This window comes from Myotis yumanensis, unplaced genomic scaffold (assembly GCF_028538775.1).
Source record: "Myotis yumanensis isolate MYYU_CA2020_CCGP unplaced genomic scaffold, mMyoYum1.0.hap1 SCAF_5, whole genome shotgun sequence".
Taxonomy (NCBI): Eukaryota; Metazoa; Chordata; class Mammalia; order Chiroptera; family Vespertilionidae; genus Myotis; species Myotis yumanensis.
This window is the reverse complement of record NW_027223756.1, coordinates 38581885-38601075: the sequence shown is the minus strand read 5'-3', so window position 1 is coordinate 38601075 and position 19191 is coordinate 38581885. Positions and strand designations below refer to the sequence as shown.

The 19191-nt window shown below is 57.5% G+C and overlaps 1 protein-coding gene across 1 annotated transcript in view; it reads left to right on the top strand.

Annotated features, from left to right (window-relative positions):
• COL23A1 (collagen type XXIII alpha 1 chain) overlaps positions 1 to 16696 on the top strand; it is a 267654-nt gene extending 250958 nt beyond the window's left edge. The window contains exons 9-29 of the mRNA XM_070415140.1: positions 131 to 247; positions 453 to 488; positions 914 to 940; positions 1574 to 1600; positions 2573 to 2626; positions 3164 to 3226; positions 3619 to 3663; positions 5279 to 5356; positions 6892 to 6936; positions 7536 to 7580; positions 8466 to 8555; positions 9363 to 9425; positions 9761 to 9817; positions 10067 to 10093; positions 11076 to 11138; positions 11223 to 11276; positions 11453 to 11479; positions 13034 to 13087; positions 13353 to 13439; positions 15203 to 15241; positions 15667 to 16696. Of these exons, the coding sequence (XP_070271241.1) occupies positions 131 to 247; positions 453 to 488; positions 914 to 940; positions 1574 to 1600; positions 2573 to 2626; positions 3164 to 3226; positions 3619 to 3663; positions 5279 to 5356; positions 6892 to 6936; positions 7536 to 7580; positions 8466 to 8555; positions 9363 to 9425; positions 9761 to 9817; positions 10067 to 10093; positions 11076 to 11138; positions 11223 to 11276; positions 11453 to 11479; positions 13034 to 13087; positions 13353 to 13439; positions 15203 to 15241; positions 15667 to 15669 (1101 nt within the window). The 3' untranslated portion in view covers positions 15670 to 16696. The remainder of the gene's footprint in view (positions 1 to 130; positions 248 to 452; positions 489 to 913; positions 941 to 1573; positions 1601 to 2572; positions 2627 to 3163; positions 3227 to 3618; positions 3664 to 5278; positions 5357 to 6891; positions 6937 to 7535; positions 7581 to 8465; positions 8556 to 9362; positions 9426 to 9760; positions 9818 to 10066; positions 10094 to 11075; positions 11139 to 11222; positions 11277 to 11452; positions 11480 to 13033; positions 13088 to 13352; positions 13440 to 15202; positions 15242 to 15666) is intronic.
• Positions 16697 to 19191: the final 2495 nt, after the last annotated feature.

Sequence of the window (19191 nt, the reverse complement as noted above, 5' to 3'; positions counted from 1 at the left end):
GCCCTTTTCTCTGAGCCTGCCAGGGGCTGGGAAGGGGAAGGCATTGAGCTGTCCATCTGAGGGGCCTCTCTCTAGAGACTAGAACCCCTTTCCTCACCCTCAGAGTCATGCCAGGCCTCGTCTCTTTCAGGGAGACCAAGGGCAGGATGGGGCTGCTGGGCCTCCAGGGCCCCCTGGGCCTCCTGGGGCTCGGGGCCCTCCTGGCGACACAGGAAAAGATGGACCCCGGGGAGCACCAGGCCCAGTGGTAAGAGGACATGGAGCTAGGCCACCCAGGACCTGGTCCTGCACCTACCAAAGCCCCAAACCCTGGTCCCAGAACCAACCCAACCCCAGCCCTATGCCCAGTTCAGGCCAAAACCCAACCCTAACTCTACCGCCAACCCCGACCCGCCAACTCAGCTAACTGTAGGGTCCCTGCATTTCCTCATCTCTCTCCTCTGTGTCCTCAGGGTCCCAAAGGAGAGGCTGGACACGACGGTGAGACGGTCAGTACCCAGAGCATTTCAAAGGCCTGAGCTGGCAGAACCGTGGTTCCAGGCCCGGCAGCTTCTACACACACACACACACACACACACACACACGCGCGCGCGCGCGCGCGCGCGCACGCAGGTTGTGTGTGCGGCTGTACGTGGACATACACCCGAGCTCTTGTCCCCACCAGCAGTGGGAAGGGATGGTGGCCAGGCCTCCAGCCCCAGCAGAATTCTCACAGCCCTGCATCCCTGGGAGGGAGCCTGCTGTCTGTCTGTCGCTGCTTGAGATCGGATGAGAAGCTATCCAAGACAGGAAGCAGTGACAGCCCTGCCTCCTCCTCCCTGGGACTTGGTGTCGTCCTTTGTAAAATGAGGATGAGGACAGATAGGAGCAACCTCCAGTATCACCTTTAACACCTTCTCTTCTCTTGTTCCAGGGCCCAAAGGGACCTCCAGGGCCCAAGGTAAGTGTTCCTCAGTCCCTGTCCCCACGCCCCTGGAAGCCCAGGCAGCAGGGTTAGGAGACAGAGTTCTGTGACCTTGGGCGAGTTACTGCATCTCTCTGGGCCTCAGTTTACTCGTCTGTTAAATGGGGGCATGATAAACCTTTTCTGCCTTACCTTCACACCAGGTTGTACAGATCAAATAATAAAGCACGTTAGCTTTTAAAGTCCTCTCGGATGTCAGCTCAGTGCTTGCTGGGTGGGAAGGCAGGCTCTGGTCCTCCCTGAAGGAGCTGGAGTCCCTGGACTGAGCAGGAGGAAAGGATAGGAAAGCAGCTCCATTTAGTGAGCACCTGCTGTGAGCCAGGGGCTTTTCATGCATCCTCTCGCATCTCAGTGACCCTCTGAGGCCCTCTGAGGCTGAGGCATCATACTCCCGCTTTCAAGAGCAGTGACTTGCCTGAGGTCATTCAGCTTGGAAGGGACCAGGTTGGGAGCGGAGTCCAAGACTGTCAGCCCCACACCCAAGTGCTCCTCTCTGAGGGGCTGGGCCCTCTGGACTGCCCCGGGCGTGGATCACGGGGCCACTTCTCCAGAGGAGCAGGCAGCCCAATGTCTCTGACCTTTTCCTTGCACCCCCATGTCTGCCCTCAGGGTGAGCCCGGCATTCCTGGAAAGAAGGTGAGGGGGGCCTGGGAGGGGCTTCTCGGTGGGGGTGTGGGAATGGGCTGGAGAGAAGGGCAGGGGCTGGGCACGGGGCAGAAATGGGAGCTCCCACAAAGAAGGTGCCCTGCTCCTTGGCAGACCTGAAACCTCAGGTCTGAAGGTCTGTGTCTGAAGCCAGGATCTCATTCATTCATGCACTTATTCACTCATTCTTTCCCTTCCTCAAACATCACATTGTTCCCGCCTCAGGGTGCAGGACAGCGGTTCTTAAACTGTAGTCCCAAGACCAGCCTATCAGCATCATCTGGGGCTTGTTTAACAAGCGTGTTCGGGGCCCACCCCAGACCCACCAAAACAGACAGTGGGGGTGACCGTGCTCTGTCCAAGCAGCCGCAGGTGATGCTGGTCTCAAGTCTGGGACCCCTGAGCCAGAGTGACCTTCTGCCTCTTCCATGCTGGGCCTCCTCCTCCTGCAGGTCTCCTCTGAGAAACTGCCCCTGGCCACCTACTGAGACACACCCTCCCCGAGTCCCTCTCCATCCTGCCGTCCTCCTAAACTCCCTGCCTGGCACTTCTGCTTCCTGTCACGCTGCGATGTATTTCTCTGGAGATTTCTTTGCCCTCGGCCTCCCCTGATCCATCGAGCAGGGACCTGTCTGCCCGGCCCGCAGAAAGTGTTCACCAGCTAATTGCTGACTGAAGGACGAATTCCCTCCCCTTCACCTGCCCACCCATTTCTTCTGCACACACCTGCTGAGGCCATTCTGGGCTGGCCCTGGCCTGGTGGGAGCCGGGGACAGAAGTAGACCTGACCCCACCCCTGCCCCAGAGGGGCGAGGAGGGGAGGGAGAAGCTGCCCGACCCGGTATGACCAGTGTGGGTGACAGGAGTGGACAGCTGTGCTGGGGAGGACAGACGGGTGTTGCCGGTGTGTGCCAACCAGTGTGTCCAGGTCTGAGGCTGCAGTCTCCACCACTCTCTCCTCAGGGGGATGACGGGACGCCAAGCCAACCAGGGTTCCCTGGACCTCCAGGGCCCAAGGTAGGTACCTGTGCCTCCCCCGAGCTCCTCCTGCCTCCCAGCTTGCACGGTTCCGTCTGCCTGGCGAAGCCCCTCCTGGCCCTTTCACACGGTGGGGCACAGGCTGATGCCCAGGACAGGCCACAGAGGGCAGCAGGAGGACCCTGGGTCCCACTCGTCATCGGGCCTGGCACCTCACAGGCTATCTCCCCTCACACCCTGCAGTCCTCTGCTTCCCTCTTCGGTGCCCCACTCTCTGCCCTGTCCCCAGGCCAGGAACTGATGTCATCCTGGCTCCCCAGCCCCTCGTCACAGCCACCAAATCCTGGCCCGCCTGCCTCCAAAATGTCTCTTGAGCCCCTGAGCTGCCCCAGCTATGCTCCAGGACTCAGGCGGAAGGAGGCCATGGTCCTGAGTCCCCTGGACTGGGAGGGCCCTGAGGTCCGTCCTCTGCAGGTGGGCTCGGCCGTGTTCTCCTGGAACTGCTGCGGAGGCGAGCAGCCCCAGGCAGCCCTCGTCCGCCCTGCTGCTTCCTTCCATTTTCAATGTCTGTTGCAGGGCGAGCCGGGGAGCGTGGGGCCACGGGGAGAGAAGGGCGTGGACGGTGTCCCAGGAACAAAGGTGACTGAGCAGCACGCGGCTTCGGCTTCTGCAGGCCCCATTCAGAGAAGCACCCTGTCAAGGGAGGATGTGTGGTTCACCTCCCATTTGCCTTTTTAAGTTGGGAATCCCTGGAGGGCCTGGGCCCTCAGGTCTTGGGTCTCAGGTCTCCTTGGACTGGCAGTCAGAGACTGACCTGAGGGGGGCAGCGGGGGCATGGGTCTGGGTGAGCTACGAGGCTAAGGCACCATGTAGCCCTGGGCTCCTGGGCCTCAGTGGCCTATCTCTGGGGTCAGAGGGTTCTGCGGCCACACAGTGAGGCCCTGCGCCCTGTGGGGAAGAGGGGACTGGAGGAGGTGGGCAACCTTTGGCTTGGCTGTGTACACCTGGCTGCAACCACGTCGTCTCCACAGGGGGAGCCCGGCCAGCGAGGAGCCGATGGAGCCTCAGGGCTGCGGGTAAGCAATTTCTCCTCCAGCCACCCACAGAAGATCCAGGGGACTGCCAGTTTTTTTTTTTTTAATATACTTTTTATTGATTTCAGAGAGGAAGGGAGAGGGAGAAAGACACAGAAACATCAGTGATGAGAGAGAATCATTGATCGGCTGCCTCCTGCATGCCCCCTACTGGGGATCTAGCCTACAACCCCGGGCATATGCCCTTGATTGGAATCGCACCTGGGACCCTTCAGTCTTCAGGCTGACGCTCTATCCACTGAGCCAAACCAGCTAGGGCAGGGCCTGTCACTTTAAAAGTCCCTGTCACCAAAGGCCCCCGAGGAGCAGTGAGGCTCCAGAAACGGAGTCTTTTTTTATATTAATTCACTTGTGTTTTTTTTTTTTTTTCATTTTTAATCTCATAGTACATGCTTATGGTTGTGTCAAGACACATCTCCTCCTATTCCCCTCTCCCAGGTGGGTGCTTGCCCTCCGAGAGACTTTTCTCGGCATATTCAAACATAGACCCTCACTTGTCACATATGGTGTTGCCCCCACCCCTGTTGGGGGGTCCTGGCCTTTCTCCCAGCCGCACATCGAGGTGCGTTCCTGTCACCAGGAAGGAGCACAGTGGCTCCAGCTGGTCCCAAGGCCCCAGGCCTTCTGAGGCCAATGCCTGTCTGCACACCTCAGGCTGGCATCCTGGACCCTGTTCCTGCTCTGTGGCCCGAGCAGTCACATCCCCTGGTGCTCCTGGAGGCCGGTTTCCTCCTCCAAAAACCAGGTCTCAGCCCGAGGCCGGGGCTTGCAGGTGGCCAGGATTAGATTAAGCACACAGTGTGGGAAGTCAGTGTAAACTGTATAGTTCCATGCAGGTCATGACCATGGAGGCAGCCAGCAGGGGACCCCCGCCTGGGTCTCTCCAACCAGGGCAAGGGGCTGGCCACAGGCCTGACCCAGAGTGTTCATGGCCGCTCACTCTTCTCCAAGCAGAGAGGTGCCCGGGTGGGGAGGGGCGGAGCAGGGGGTGGGGACAGGGCCAGCAGCCACGCGCTCACTGGTGGACACACATACCCGTGGCCGTGCGCTTGGGTGGGTGTGTGCTCCCACCGGGAATGAATGGGCATGTCAGTGCCTGGTGTGCCCCTACCAGAGGTCGGGAAACCAAGGCACAGGCCTCCACAGTGTCTTGGAGGTTTTGGGTGTCTGTGTTTGTGTTTGTTTGTTTGCCAACATTTAAAAACCTGAACAACATCACATCAAATTAGGCTTCCACTTTCCCTCTCGAGTTCAGGGCTGAGGCCTCAGTGGGCCTCCGTCCCCACAGGAAAGCCACGTGCTGCCACCCCAGATCAGGTGGGGCTTGTTCTTCAGTTGGCCCCAGGCCCCCTTGCCCTCCAGGCACCTGCCTGGCTCCTACAGTGTTTTGTCAGTGAGCCTGGGTGCCAGTGCAGCGAATGCCAGGAGACCAGGCCTGAGGACCAGCCCCGCTGGGCCCCCAGGTTACAGCTGAGCCGGGGCCCAGGACTGCGTGTGGCCCCAGTTCCTGGGTCCCTTGGATGACATACAGAGACGACTACCACTTCACCCACCAATGGAGCTCCGCCCTGAAACCTCCCTCTTCTTCCCGCCCCAGGGTCCCCCAGGCCTCAAGGGTGAGCAAGGAGACACGGTGGTGATTGACTACGATGGCAGGATCTTGGATGCCCTTAAGGTAGTGTTCCTGGTGGACCAGATGGCCCTTGCTGTTCATTTCCTAAGGGAACAACCACTCCCTTTGTGTATTAATCCACACTCTGTACACAAGGGCCCCAACGTCCCCAGGTGCTGTGCTGATACGGAGAGAGCTGCTATGACGTGGCTCATGTGGCCCCGAGCTCCCTTGGGGTCAAAGCAACAAGGGGCAGGGGCAGAGCATCTCCTGTGTCCAGCCCCAGAAGGGCCTCCTGGGACCTTCCCAGGGAACTCAGGCTAGAGGGCCGGGTCTTCTAATGACCATTGGGGGAGGATGAGAGTGGCCAGGTCTGCCCCAGAGCCTCGCTTGGGAGATGGAACCTGTGAGTCCTGCCCAGCAAACCTGGGACCCATAACCAGAGGAAGAGAGGTTGGGTGCTAGGGAAGGGAGCTGAGGTGAGGGAGAGACCATCAGAGACCAGACTGGATGGCACCTAACGCCCCCTGAGCTTCAATTCCAGTTATTTCCCACAGGCCTCAGAGAAGTACACGCTGATGGTAACTGTGGCCCACCAGGCCTGCATGGTGTGGTGTGGTGTGACGTGGCCCGAGGGCGTGTGCATGCATGGTGTGACCCAGGCTGACTAGGAGCCGCGTGGGAGAAGTTCTATGAGCACAGGGAGGCAGGGTGCCAGGCTGGGAGGATGACTCCATTGGATGGGCAGCAGGAAGCCATAGCTGGTTCTTTGAGCAGAGGGGCAAATGCTAAAAAACACATATTGGGGAATGGTGTGGAAGGTGAACAGAGTGGGTGTGGGGACGGCTGGAGGCAGGCAGGCCACCGGGAAGGTAGGTGCTAAGCATGGCCTAGAGGAGGTGGGTGGAATGAAGGAAGATGTAAGACGGGACATCTCAATGGAGCCTCTAACAAGAAGGAAGAGGTTAGTGAGAGAAGGTGGAGGACTGGAACTTTGGGGGCTGAGGGGCTGGATGGGGTGCCGCCTTTGGGAGGGGACGTGAGTTTGGAGGGCGATGATGAGCCTTAGTGAGCAGGCAGCCTTCTGGAGGTCTGGGTCAAGATAGCAGCTTGGGACTCAGGTTAGACCTGGAGACTAGAGATGCCATCCCTTACCTGTGTGACCCAGGAACTCCCCGGGGCAGGAGGCAACAGGCCACAGAGCTGATGGTCAGAGAGGTCACAGGAGAAGTAGAGACGGCGGTGCTGGGCCATTGCTGGGGATACAGCTTCAGAGGCAGTAGGGAGGCACCGCAGGATCCTGAGCAGGGCCGTGTTGTGAAGAAATCTAATGTCGGGGAAACAAGCTCTGAGGGCAGAGGGATTCTGGGCTCTCCACGGCAGTGGACACGGTGATATCTGGCCTGAGGCTCGGTGCCTCCGCCCAGGACTCCTTCAAGACCTGGGGCCTGACCTGGGTGGGTGGGAATCGGCTGCGGAAGGTCCTTGGCCCTGCTGTAGCCCAGCTAAACAGAGACAGGCCCCCCGGGGTGGAGGGGTGGACCAGCAGTGAGGGGAAGGCCCTGCTTAACACTGACCAGCCTGACCTTTGCACACAGGGTCCTCCCGGCCCACCAGGGCCTCCAGGAATCCCCGGAGCCAAGGTCAGTACACATGCAGCTGTGTGGCCCCTCAAGCCCGTTGTCTCCAGAGCCCACCTGCCCCCTCTGCTTGTCACCCCATGATCCTCTAGGCTCAGAGAAAGGGGCTACTTTCTAGCCAAGCAGGGTGCCTTCTCCTAGTTACACTGCACTCTGGGGAGTTTGATTCACATGTGGAAACCCCTCGTAGCATCACAAAGTCCCATAGATGACATGGTCTTTCCTATGGCCTGTGTGCATCATTACACCCTGCCCACCTGCTCAGGAGAAAGAGCCCAAGACTGTGAAATCAGACAGGGTCTGGTTCCACCATTGACCCTGGGCTGTGTGACCTGGAGCAAGTCATTTAATCCTTGGGGCCTCAGCTTCCAAAATGTAACCTACAGCCTGGGCTACGTCTGCCTGTAGGGGCTGAGGGCATGGAGGAGTGGAGGTGGCCAGCTCCTGGCACCCTGCTGGGCACCCAGTGGGTGCCTTCCTAGAGGTCTAACTGCAGGGACTTGACCAGGAACGGTGCGCTGGTTGGGGGCGGCAGCCTAGCCACAGACCCCTCTCGGGGACCATGGACACTATAACCCCTCTTGCTGTCTGTTCCCTTCCAGGGTGAGCTCGGATTGCCCGGTGCCCCCGGAATCGACGGAGAGAAGGTCTCTGAGCCTTTCATTTTCTTGGTGATACTGGTGCCAGGGGTCATGCTGTGTGTGTGTGTGTGTGTGTGTGTGTGCGCGCACATGTGTACGTGTGTGTGTGTACAGAGTTGGAGAACAAAATGTGCCACCTGTGTGCGATTCTGGAGCCCCACAGTGCCCCTTCATGGCTGGTTCTGCCCTTAGGCTTCGGGCAAGCTGCTCACTTCCTGGCAGCCTCTGCTCCTCCTCCCCAGGCGAGGGTGGCAGTGGGCTGTTGTGAGGGTTAAATAACTCTGTGTGTGGGAAACACTTAGAGCAGTGCCCGGTGCCATGTAGCAAAGAGTCTTCGAATGTGAGCTAATAGCATTACTGTCACTATTAGTACCTTTGTAAGTATACACATGTGATCCTACGTAGACACCACAGTGTCCAATGGTGTCATGTGGCATTTGTGTGTGTGTTTGTAGCACCGGGTCCCTAGTGTGTGGCACATCATGGATGTTACACAGTGGTGGAGTGAGGGAATGCAAGGTTGGAAGGTGATTCTGTAGATGGTGGGTTGGCTGTAGGGGTTGGGGCTCCCATCTCTGGCTCCTGAGAGGTAAGCACAGGGTTGACCTGGAACCCCATAATGCCCCCTCATGGCTGCCCAGGCCCTCATGCTCCACTCCCTCCACCCCCACCCCACCTGCACCCCTGTGTGCAGTGAGGTAGGTGTCGGGGTGCCCTCTTCCTGTCTCTGTCCAGGCCCCTGGGTGCATTTGTCACCTGGGCTGGAGGTGGGGACCCACAATGAGGAACTGGGGGTCTGGCCTGGCCTGAACAAAGCTCTGGGACTGTCAGAGTCGGGGAAGGAAGAATGCCTGCTGAGCTGCACTGACTCCTTGTTCATGTGGCTTTCAGGGTCCCAAAGGACCAAAAGGAGACCCAGGAGAGGCTGGGCCAACTGGACCCAAAGGGGAAGCAGGCGAAATGGGCCTGTCTGGCCTCCCGGTAAGTAGCTGGGTGGGCCCACCTTCCCTACTTGCCCCATGTGGGGTCCCAAAGCGAAGGTGTGCCTGCTGGCGGCGGGGCCCTGCAGCCTCAGCCCAGCGGGGCCGTGGGGCTGAAAGGAAGCTGACTCCCAGCCCACGTGCTCAGACTCCCCGAGCCCCCATTTCCTCGCCTGTAGAAGGGCCTGCTGCCTATCTCCTGGGGCCACTGAGAAGGTGAGATAAGGAGGCCCTGCCCCTGGAAGTGAGCTGGCGGTGGTTAGGCCACGGCTCTGGCTGCCTGAGTTTGCATCCTGTTTCATTTCTTACGAGAACCCTGTACAGGCAACCTCACCCCCTGGGCCTCCGTTTCCCCACCTCTAACATGGGGGTGATATTTCCCACTACGTGAGGGAACAGACAGCTCTGAGAATGGTGGCTGGCATGCAATAAGTGCCTGCTGTCACCATCATTGTCGTTGTGATAGTTGGCCTTGGCGGGGATGGATTGGAAAAACTGACAGGCTAAGCAGCTTCCAGGTGCCACCACTTCATGTCCATTGTCCATCCATAAGGCTCACTCAGCGAGAGAGGCAGTGCTGGGGTTGAACTGAGGTGCTTCCTGTGCCACAGGAACACTACCATGTGCACCGCTGCACTCTGCTTTCTGAATGCCCATCGATCTAGGGAAACTATTTTAAGCTGCACTGGCCAACCTGGCAAGTCTCTGCTGACGGAAGCCTTATCGGGGAGGAAAGGGGAGGTACTGATCACCGTGGGTGGTGATCTGGTGATGGACATAAAGGGTTCAAGGTCATCCTGTCCTACAGGGTGCCCACGGCCCCAAGGGGGAGAAAGGAGAGCCGGCACCTGACAGCCTACGCGAGAGCCTGGTAAGGGGGATTGCTAAATTCCAGGGTCTCCCCCGAATGCCCAGCCCAGGCCAGCTGGAGGCCCAAGTCTTAGAACAGCAGGGCCACCTGGCCTGACCAAACCTAGGATAGCAGGGGAGGGGGAACCTCAGGTTGTGTCCTCCACCTAAGGCCCATCTGAGAACCTAAATGGCAGCGCTGCCCCCACCCCCATCCCAAGGCGGGGGCAGCAAGAAGCAATGGCTCAGGGCCTGGTGTCCAGGGAGTGTTCCTCCAACATGTCCCATGAGCTCACGTGTGGGTGGGTAGGGATGACGAGACAATTTGTAACTAATCCACTTCTGAACCTTTCCTAGGCCCAGCTCATAGTGGAGCCAGGGCCGCCCGGCCCTCCTGGTCCCCCAGGCCCTATGGTAAGAATGTTTGGCTTGAAGCAGCTGGGATACGAAAAGGGTGGTGGGCCCAGGCCTAGGAGCTGTGACAGGGAGGGCAGAATTCCCTGGAGAGGGGAGGGGGGGCACATGTCAGGCAAGGAGGGCGGAACCAGGATCTGGGCTTGGGGGGCCCTGAGGTCAAGGCCACAGGAGCCGGTGAGTGGCCTGCAAGCCTTCGTGACCACTGCAAGAGGGCCCTGGCCCTGATCTGCTCTCTCCTCCCTCCAGGGTCTTCAGGGAATCCAGGGTCCCAAGGTGAGTCTGGGGCGTGGGTGAAACCCCCTACCGGCTGCAGTCTCACAGCCTGGACAGTTTCAGAAAGCCTTGCCAATGGGCCAAGTGAGGGCCCCACGCGTGGCCTCAGACCAGCCCTGCATCCTCCCAGGGCCCGAATGTTCTGAGTCCCCTAAGGCTGGTGCCCCCTCATGCCCACACTTGGGGCTCTGTTCTTACCCCTTCTCCTCCTGCCTGGGCCCCAGTCCACTGCTTTCCCTCCTCGCTGTTTCTCCCCTTTCTCTGCACCTCCCCCCTCATTGCCACTTCCCCTTATGCCCCCCACATGCACATCTGTCTCTCAACCGCCCACAGCCTTGACATGAAGTCTTGGGTTTGGTGTGTATTACATAATGTTGTGTCCTCTGCCCTTAAATGAAAACCATAGTGTGGCCTGCCAGTGTGCCCTGCCCCAGGAGCCACACAGAGGGGGAGGCAGCTGGCCTCATTGTTTGCCCTCCCCTGGGGGAGCCCATCTCTGCTTCCTCAGCTCAGAGGCCAACTTGAGGACTCAGAGTCATGGACGTCCAGAGCTGAGTGGGCCGAGCATGTGGCCAGCCAGATGTGCTGCTTCTGGCTCTTCTTTTTCCCAAGGCCTCCCCAGATTACGTGTAGAAGAGGCAGACGCTGTCAGGGATGGAGCTCAGAACCTCAGTTGGTAGTCAGTCCTGCCACTTGCTTGCTATGCTATGCGGGTCCACCCCTGCCCCCTCTGTGCCTCTCTTTCCTCATCTGTGAAATGGGTGTGACCACAACCACCTACCATGAGTACTCAGGAAAAGGTAAAATGCTCACACCTGAAGCTCATTCTGATTGTTTGCACAGAAAGGAACCCAGGCCAGACCTGACAGAATCTGGAATCTGTCCCTCTGCCCTGCACACCTGGGCCCCCACAGGCCCAAAGATTTCCTGGCCTTTCATCTGTCTGACCCTTTCCCCTGACTGTGTCCCCCTTCACTTCCAGGGCTTGGATGGAGCAAAGGGAGAGAAGGGCGAGTCAGGGGAGAGAGGCCCCAGCGGCCTGCCTGTGAGTATCATGAGCCTTGTTTGTCGTTAGAGGTGCTAATTCCTATAACCATCATGCCTCTTAATTCATTCCTTTTTCATCCAGGGGCCAGCTGGTCCACTAGGCCTTATTGGGCTGCCAGGAACCAAAGGAGAGAAGGTAACCACCTTTTTTTAATGCCCCCCCCCCCCCTATGGCTGCACACTGTGGTGTCACTCGGCCCTGGGGGTTCAACCCCTGCACTTCAGGGCCAGAGTTCAGGCTTGTGGACAACTTACAGGGCCGAAGTTCCCAGCAGCTACGCTCACTCACACCTTCTCTTTGTCTCTTCTCAGGGCAGACCTGGGGAGCCAGGACTAGATGTAAGTATCTCACCACTCACTGTGATCAGGTCCTCCTGTGTGTAGCTTTTGCCCTCATGCTGCACGTACAGTAGCATGATCTGGTTGGCTTGGTAACCCCCTTTCCCAGGGCTGGGACTACAGCTGCCTGGTGTCCCCTACGTTCCCAGTGCCAAGTCCAATGCACAGCCCAGAGTAGGTGCTTTTTGGATGGGTGGGTGGGTGGATGGATGGATGAATAGATGATGGATGGGTGATACATTGGAGCCAGGAAGTGGGGAGAGCAGTAAGGAGCCTGTTGCAATATCCTGGTGAGAAATGATGAGGCTTCTGCTAAGGAAGTATAGTGGGAAGGAGAGGAGGGGAAGTATTAGTCCACGGTTGACTAGATCAAGTGTCTGTTGGTTGCAAGAGACAGAAAACACAATTTAAACTGGTTTAAACTGACTCACAACTGAAAAATCCAGAAGTACAGCACATGGATCCAGGGCTCAAGTGTGTCAACACAACACAACCTCTCAGCGTCTCTTGTATGTGATTCCTCTGTGTGGGCATAATCCCAAGTTCCACATGATGGTGAGATGGAGCCAATAGCTCCAGATCTGCATCTCTCCAGGCCCAAATTCTGGAGAAAGATTATTTGTCTCTCTCTTCTTTTTTTAAAAAATATATTTTATTGATTTCAGGGAGGAAGGAAGAGGGAGAGAGAGAGACACACATCAATGACAGGAGAGGATCATTGATGGGCTGCCTGCTGCACGCCCCCGATGGGGATGGAGCTCACAACCCCGGCATATGCCCTGACCTGGAATCGAACCCTAATCTCCTGGTTCGATTGGATGCTCAACCACTGAGCCATGCCAGCTGGGCTCACTCTCTACTCTTTTAGAAAATGTCTCATCAACTCTCATTGACCCCAGTTGGATCAATGCTGAAATATCACTTGGCCAGAAAAATGCAGTGCCCTAATTGGCCAGGCCTAATCACATGCTCCATCCTGGAGCTAGGAGTGAAATCAATGAAGTATGAGAAAGGAGGGGGTTCCCAGGAAAATCAAGTAGCTCTTAGAAGGGAAATGGTGACCAGATACAGGGCTGCAAGGCTTATGGTGTCTACCCTAGACTTTAGGAGGTGTCACATTGAAGAACAACTGCAGACAAGGAAAAGGAAGAACTCTAACCTGAGTTTCTGACTGGGCGGGGCTTGTTCCATCGATGAAAAGGGTCAGGAGAAGAAGACATCTGAACTCAGGGAGGTAGTCTGGGCAGAGCTAAAGACTCCATGGCCACAGCTGCCTTCTGGGAGGCCTAGAGCTCAGGTGTCATCTCAAAGCCACACCCACCTGTTCGACCTGACAAACTGCTGGGGCTTCCATGCACAGACTCCGACAGGGTTCTAATTCAGAGGAAGCAGTGCCGGTGTCCTCAAGGCACGCATGTCCCTACATCAGCCTGCCTAGGAGTTGGGACGGGGCCAGTTGGTACCACGACTATGGAGGGAGGGGCAGAGAGGGACAGATAAGAGAGGAAAACCTCAAACCTCATTTTCAGGTTTAACCTTTAATCCCCTTGTCAGGGTTTCCCTGGACCCCGAGGAGAGAAAGGAGACCGGAGCGAACGTGGAGAAAAGGTGGGGTAGGCGGGGAGAAAATAGGGGCAGCTGGAGAGGAGATGGGGCAGGAGGACAGAAGGAGGGAGGCAGGTGAAGAGGAGGGAAGAGGCAGATAGGACATGGGAGGCAAGAAGCAGGCAGAGAGAGGTGGGTGAGCAAGTGGAGGCTGGGATGGGGGCAGCAGGGCAGGGTGGCTGCCAGCCCCAGGCCCATCTCTCAGAGGTGCTGGAGGCATCCTGGGCATGGCAGCCATGGCCATACCCCCGTCTCCCTTCTTGTGCAGGGGGAGCGAGGCATCCCCGGCCGGAAAGGAGTGAAGGGCCAGAAGGGCGAGCCGGGACCGCCAGGACTGGACCAGCCATGCCCCGTGGTACGTGTCAGAGCAGGAGGGGAGCCCCAACCAAGGTCTTTGCTGCCTCCTGCAGCATCTTCATGTCATCTTTGCCTCCACTGCCAGGGCCACCATCCCTGTCACTCCCATCACAGAGGGCCCTCTTGCTCTAGTCCTGACCCCACCATGGGTGCAACTTGAGACCCATCCCCTCTATAGAAAGGGAGACCCCGAGGGGCAGAGTCTGTTCTCAGTGTCACTGCCCCTCTTTACTCCACTTCCTTGTCCATAGAGAAGGGTGGGACCGCCCTTACCTCTGGGTATCTGTCCCACCCGGAGAAGGCTTTTTTGCCTGGGTGGCCCCATGCTGTCCCTCTGCCCCTCCCCTCCCTTCCCTGCTCCCACAGCCTCCTCCTTTCCTGCTGTGTCACCACAGCCCCTGATGGCCCATCCGACCCAGGGCCTAAAATAACCAAAATTCAGTTTCCTTTTTCTAGAAGTCAGCAGAGGTTACATGTCAGACTATTTCAGTGGAGCTCAGAAAAGACAGGGAAAATGAAACAGCCTAAACCTGACCAGATATTCATACCTGCCCCCCCTTGCCAGGGGCATGGGGAGAGGCCACCTACCAAAGGAAGGTCAGAGCCGGGGACCCCCAGAGGCCCAGTCCTCTGACCTTGAGTGAGTCACTTCGCCCCCTGTTCCTCAGTCTCCTCATCCGTACAGTGGGGGTGCTGTCCCACCCTCAGACTATCCCACCCTCAGATGGCTTTGAAGAGGCAATGAGAAAAAGACATGAAGATCTGAGCAGTGAGCACATGCAAAAAGTACCAAGGACAGCAGGGAACAGGGTGGCCCTGCAGATCTAGCCCCTGGGCCGAGACTTCCTTCCAAGTCATGAAGTCTTTGTCTTTGAAACAGGAAAATCCTAAATGTGGAGGCAAGCGAGGGGCACCGGGCTCGAAGGGCCTGGCGAGGGGCAGCGGGCCCTGCCCTGCGGTACATGGTCTGGCCTGCTGTGTGCTGTGCTGTGCTGTGCTGGCATCTGCCCCCCTTCCCCATCCTGCCTGCCTCCTCCCCACCACCCTCAGGCCCAGCCTGCGCCCCTGCTGGATGCACGTCAGTGTGCCTTGGACAGAGTGAAGTGTCTTTGCCCAAGGGTCCCCCAGGGACTAGAGGATCAGCCTTGTCCCTCTCCAGTCCCCCATCTTCCAGGCCACTTAAGGCCCATCTCCCACGACCCCCCACTTGTGTCTGATTGCTGAGCAGTAATGGCTGATGCTTCCAGACAACCCCCTGCCCAGGTTTCACCCTGCTGGCCTCCTCCTGACCCCGTGGCTCAGATCCAGACACAGAGACCAGGATGGGCCACACAGAGGGGGATCCCACTTCCTGAACTGTCCATGTCCTCCTCAACTCCTGAAAACTCTCAGGCCCTCAGGGTGAGGGTCTAAAGCCACTGTCATGGTCACCAGGTCATGGCCATTAGGTCGCCCCCCGCCCCAATCAGCAGGTACAGCATGAGCCCAGAACTCCAGGGTCCTCCCGGTTCTGCCCCTGGCACAGGTGTCCCAACAAAGCCTCAGGGGATGCACTCAGGACAAGTGCAGTGAGGAGTGGTCTGTCCCGTGCCTGGGTCGCCTGGATGGACCGGGCAGGCATTCGGGTTCTGTTTCAATGGGCTCCAGCAACCTCACATGGCAGCTCCCTGGGCTGTCATCCCTTCACCCAGGGCAAGAGTGTGCCAGGGTGGAGAGCTGACCAGCCCTTGCCCCCATCACTGAAACCTTCTTCCTTTCCAGGGCACTGACGGGCTGCCCGTGCCTGGCTGCTGGCATAAGGTACCTTGTAGGGAAATCTCCGGGACAAGCAGGGAGGAGTTGGGAGACAAGACGGGCCTGGAGGTGGGCCCCTGCGGCTCCCTACAGTGACTGAATAGCCAGGTTTCCCTGTCACGAGCCTAGTTTTGACTCTCCCGTCGTGTGACCTGAGCCTTGGGGCCATAATCCTGGGTGATTATGCACAGCCCACCCTTAGCTGCATGGGGCTCACTCAGCATCTGGCCCAGCCAGTGCAAAGCCATCAGCACCCCATGGGACTTGGTCCAGACTGCCCCCCTGAGAGGGGTAGAAGCCAGGAGCCCGGGACCAGGGGAGGGGGCCTGCCTGTTCCTGGGGAAATGGGCAGGATGGATGAGGTCCAGACCGGGGAGGGCCCCAGGGGCCTCATGGCCCCTCCTCACCTCAGTCTTTCTCTCCTTTTCCAGTGATCAGAACCCAGCTCACTGCCTGTACAGATCCATGTGGACATTTTTAATTTTTGTAAAAACAAAACAGTAATATATTGATTTTTTTTTATGGGATGCACTGCCTGTGGCCTTTAACCTTTGAGCATGTGCCCGGCCCAGCCCCAGAACAATCAGCATGTGAAGCTGGCAGGAACGTGGACAGGCCAATCAGGGAATTGTGTACTTGAGGGGCAACCGTAGGATTTGGTGCCTGGCTCAGACGAAGCTGCAAAGATGCCGGTTGGGCCTTCAGACACCTGATTAGCAGAGCGTCTGGCTGCCCGGCTGCCCTACAAGAGCCTGCTCCCTGAAGCTCCAGAGCCCCCAGGGGGGCACCTGGGGCATGGACGGCCCTGCAGCTGCTCCAGCCTCTTCAGCCAGAGCCAGCTGCTCACCCACCTGGACCCTGGGTTCACCAGGAAGGACAAGCCTCCCACCCAGCACTTGCAGCTGGGTACTGGGAGCTGTAGAAAGCACCCCAGGCAGGTCTAGCTCTCACCAACTTCATTAGGCCTCGGGAAGCCAGCCTGTTTGAGAACACATGTCTTCTGGCCAGGAGTATAGGCCAAGCACTGTGATCACCACCACATGGACCCAACTGCAGGGAGCCCCATGGTGACCAAGTGTGGAGGGTGGCAAGGCCCATGCTGGAGTGACTGCTGCTTCCTGTCTGTCCCCCCCACCCCAGAACAGGGGTGTAATGAGACTTTGCCAGCCAGAGGAGATGGGCCTCTAGCTCAGAGCTTGGGTCTCACTGGCCCCAGTCTCCCACGCAGGAGCACTCTGGTCCGCTAGCCGAAAGTGGTCTTCCGGGTGAACTGTGCAGATGAAGAGAATCCCAGTGTGGTTCCCAGCTGGCCCGAGCAGGGGGCCTGCGACCTGAGCATTGCGCTCTAAGGAAAGGCTTCCCCACCTGTGACAAAGGTCCCAGCCACCAGCTCTGGCCCAGCGACTTGCCTCCCCTCTCTGTGTAGATAGGTATTGCTGTGTGTAATAAACCATGAATTTGTGTCTGGTTGAGCCTGTCCTTGCAGACTGCCCCTGGGGCACCTCTGGCTAAGGTCTCAGCCTGGCCATTGCAAAGTGGGGAGGGACAGAAGCCAGAGAAACCCACCCCAGAAACCAGAGGAAGTAGCTCAGGGTCGTGGGGTTAAGTTTGGAAGACACAGACACAAGGCCTAGTCCGGCCACGTACCAGCCGAGCCTTCTGGACAGTCACATCCCTGAGCCAGTGACCAGTGACTGCTACATATAAAGTCACCCCAAAACCTGTTGCCTTACAACAATGATCCTTTATATTCCTCTCTCTCAGTTCTGGGGTTAATGGGCTCAGCGGGGTGGTTGTGGCTCAAGCTCTCCCACACCTGGTGGTTGATGCTGGCTGTCAGCTGGGAGGTCAGATGGCAGAACACCTATCCCTCGTGGTCTGGCTCCTCATGCTGAATTCCAGGAGTGAATGTTCCATGGTAAACCAGGTGGAAGCTGTGTCACCTTTTATGGCCAAGCCTCAGAAGTCATCTGGTGTCACTTCCTGCCACAATCAGTGGTAAAGTTTTCCAGGGAAAAGTGTCAACATCCTATTTTAAGGAGGAAATGTGAGGTAGCTCTTGTTGCAGCCCTCTTAGAAAACCCAACCTGCCACCTCATCTATAAGAAGGGACAGTGATGCCTACACTCTGACGGTGGTTAATGAGGACCAACTGCATGGGATACAAGAACCCAGGGCAGGGCAGGCACCTGGCAGCTCCCATGAGTCTGAGTTCTCTCTCTCTCTTCCCCACTCCAAGACCAAGCAAGGGCCATAGTATTGCAAAGCATTTCTACATCGTTTATTCCAGCTGGTCCTTATAACAACCCTGAGAGAGGGACCCAGCAAATATGCCCATTTCACAGATGACAAAACCAAGCACATCCGGGGTGGTATACTAGTAGACAAGGCCTGCATGACAGCATCTTAGGCCTTCTCCAAGGACTGGGGCCTAAGGAGGGCCATGGTTTGAGTAGTCCCCCTGGCCGTACTATGTGGCCTCCTCGCTGAGCAGAAGAGGCCCAGCCCTACACCAGCTAAGGAGGAGGAATGTGTCAAGTCCTCACCTCTGTCTCCCTCAATTGCTGGCAATAAGTGACAGGCCCACTGCTCAGCCAGTCGTCTTGGTCACCGGGGAAGCCAGTAGTGTGAAAAGGAAGAGAAACACCGCGGGGCTGTGATGACCGATGGACATCACAAGCTGCCCAAGTGTCCTTGGGCATTCCAGCATAACCTCACAAATCTACTGCACTCTACAGTTTGTAAATTCACTCCTCCCTCCACTCAGGTACCTCATGGATCCCCCCACCTATGAAGGAGGGAGCCTATGTGATTCATGTCACTATTTCCATGTTACATGTGGGGAAACAGGCTCTGAGGGAGTAGCCCTCTGCCTAGGGATAAACAACCAGGATTGTCTTTCTGAAATTGCTTGTCAGGGCCCAGAGTCTGCTAGGCAGCACCATGCTGCTGGGGGATTGGTGGGCACACCCTCTTAGAAGCCACATGTGGCCCCTTCCTCAGTCAGACACTTTCCTGCTCCTTTGGGTAGGACAAGGTCATTATGGCCCATTGCTGCCCCCTTGTGGCCTCACAGTGTATCCTCAGGTCTGCAAACTTCAACTGCAAACTTCTCATTTTAGAGGGTGCAGATTGCTCCAAGAGCTTGGAGTGGGGACGAGAGGCTGGAGAAGAGTAAATGACTTGCTCAAGGTCCCAGATGAGACATGGGTGAGCGCCCTGCCTCACAGCCGAGCATCCAGGACCAAGGGTTTCACATCTCCCTGACAAGAACTACCCGCTTCCAGAAGAAAGGAAAGCACATTTATTGAGCCCCACTGTGTGCCATGGCAGCTAAACTAACCACAAAAATTCCTACCCCGTGAGAGGAGTAGAGTCTCCCTCCTCCTGATCCCTAGGATACTACATGGGATAGTTTTGGGTGTCACAATGACTGGGAGATACTCCTCGGATTCAGTGGGCAGGGCTAGGGATATCAAACATCTGAAAGGCATGGACAGTCCCGTCCCATGATGAATCATCTCAATGAGAATGCCAGTGCTGCCTGCATTGAGAAACACCATGCCCTAGGTTCAAATTTTGACTCAGCTGCTTCCTCCCATTCCCTGCCCTCTTGGCCTCCAATGGCCCCCAGAAGGCTGGGCATGAGATAATGGATAGAGGAGTGCTTAGCCTGGGGCCAGAGGCAGAAATGAGTGGGCTTTTCTGAGCCGGAAGGAGAGGCTTCCTGGTGTTGACCTGCCCCTTGGCCCAGGAAATGGCCCAGTTGGGAGGCCTGGCTTGACCTCCAACTGATTTGCCACCTGACCCTGAACATCTGGAGAGTGAGTGAGATGAGGGCTGGGACTGGCTGCAGTATTCTCACCCTCAACCCTGAGACTAAAAAAGCCCTGAGCCAACCTACCTCCTCTGAGCTGCCCTGGGCATAAGACAGGTTCGTATTTGGGCTCAAGACA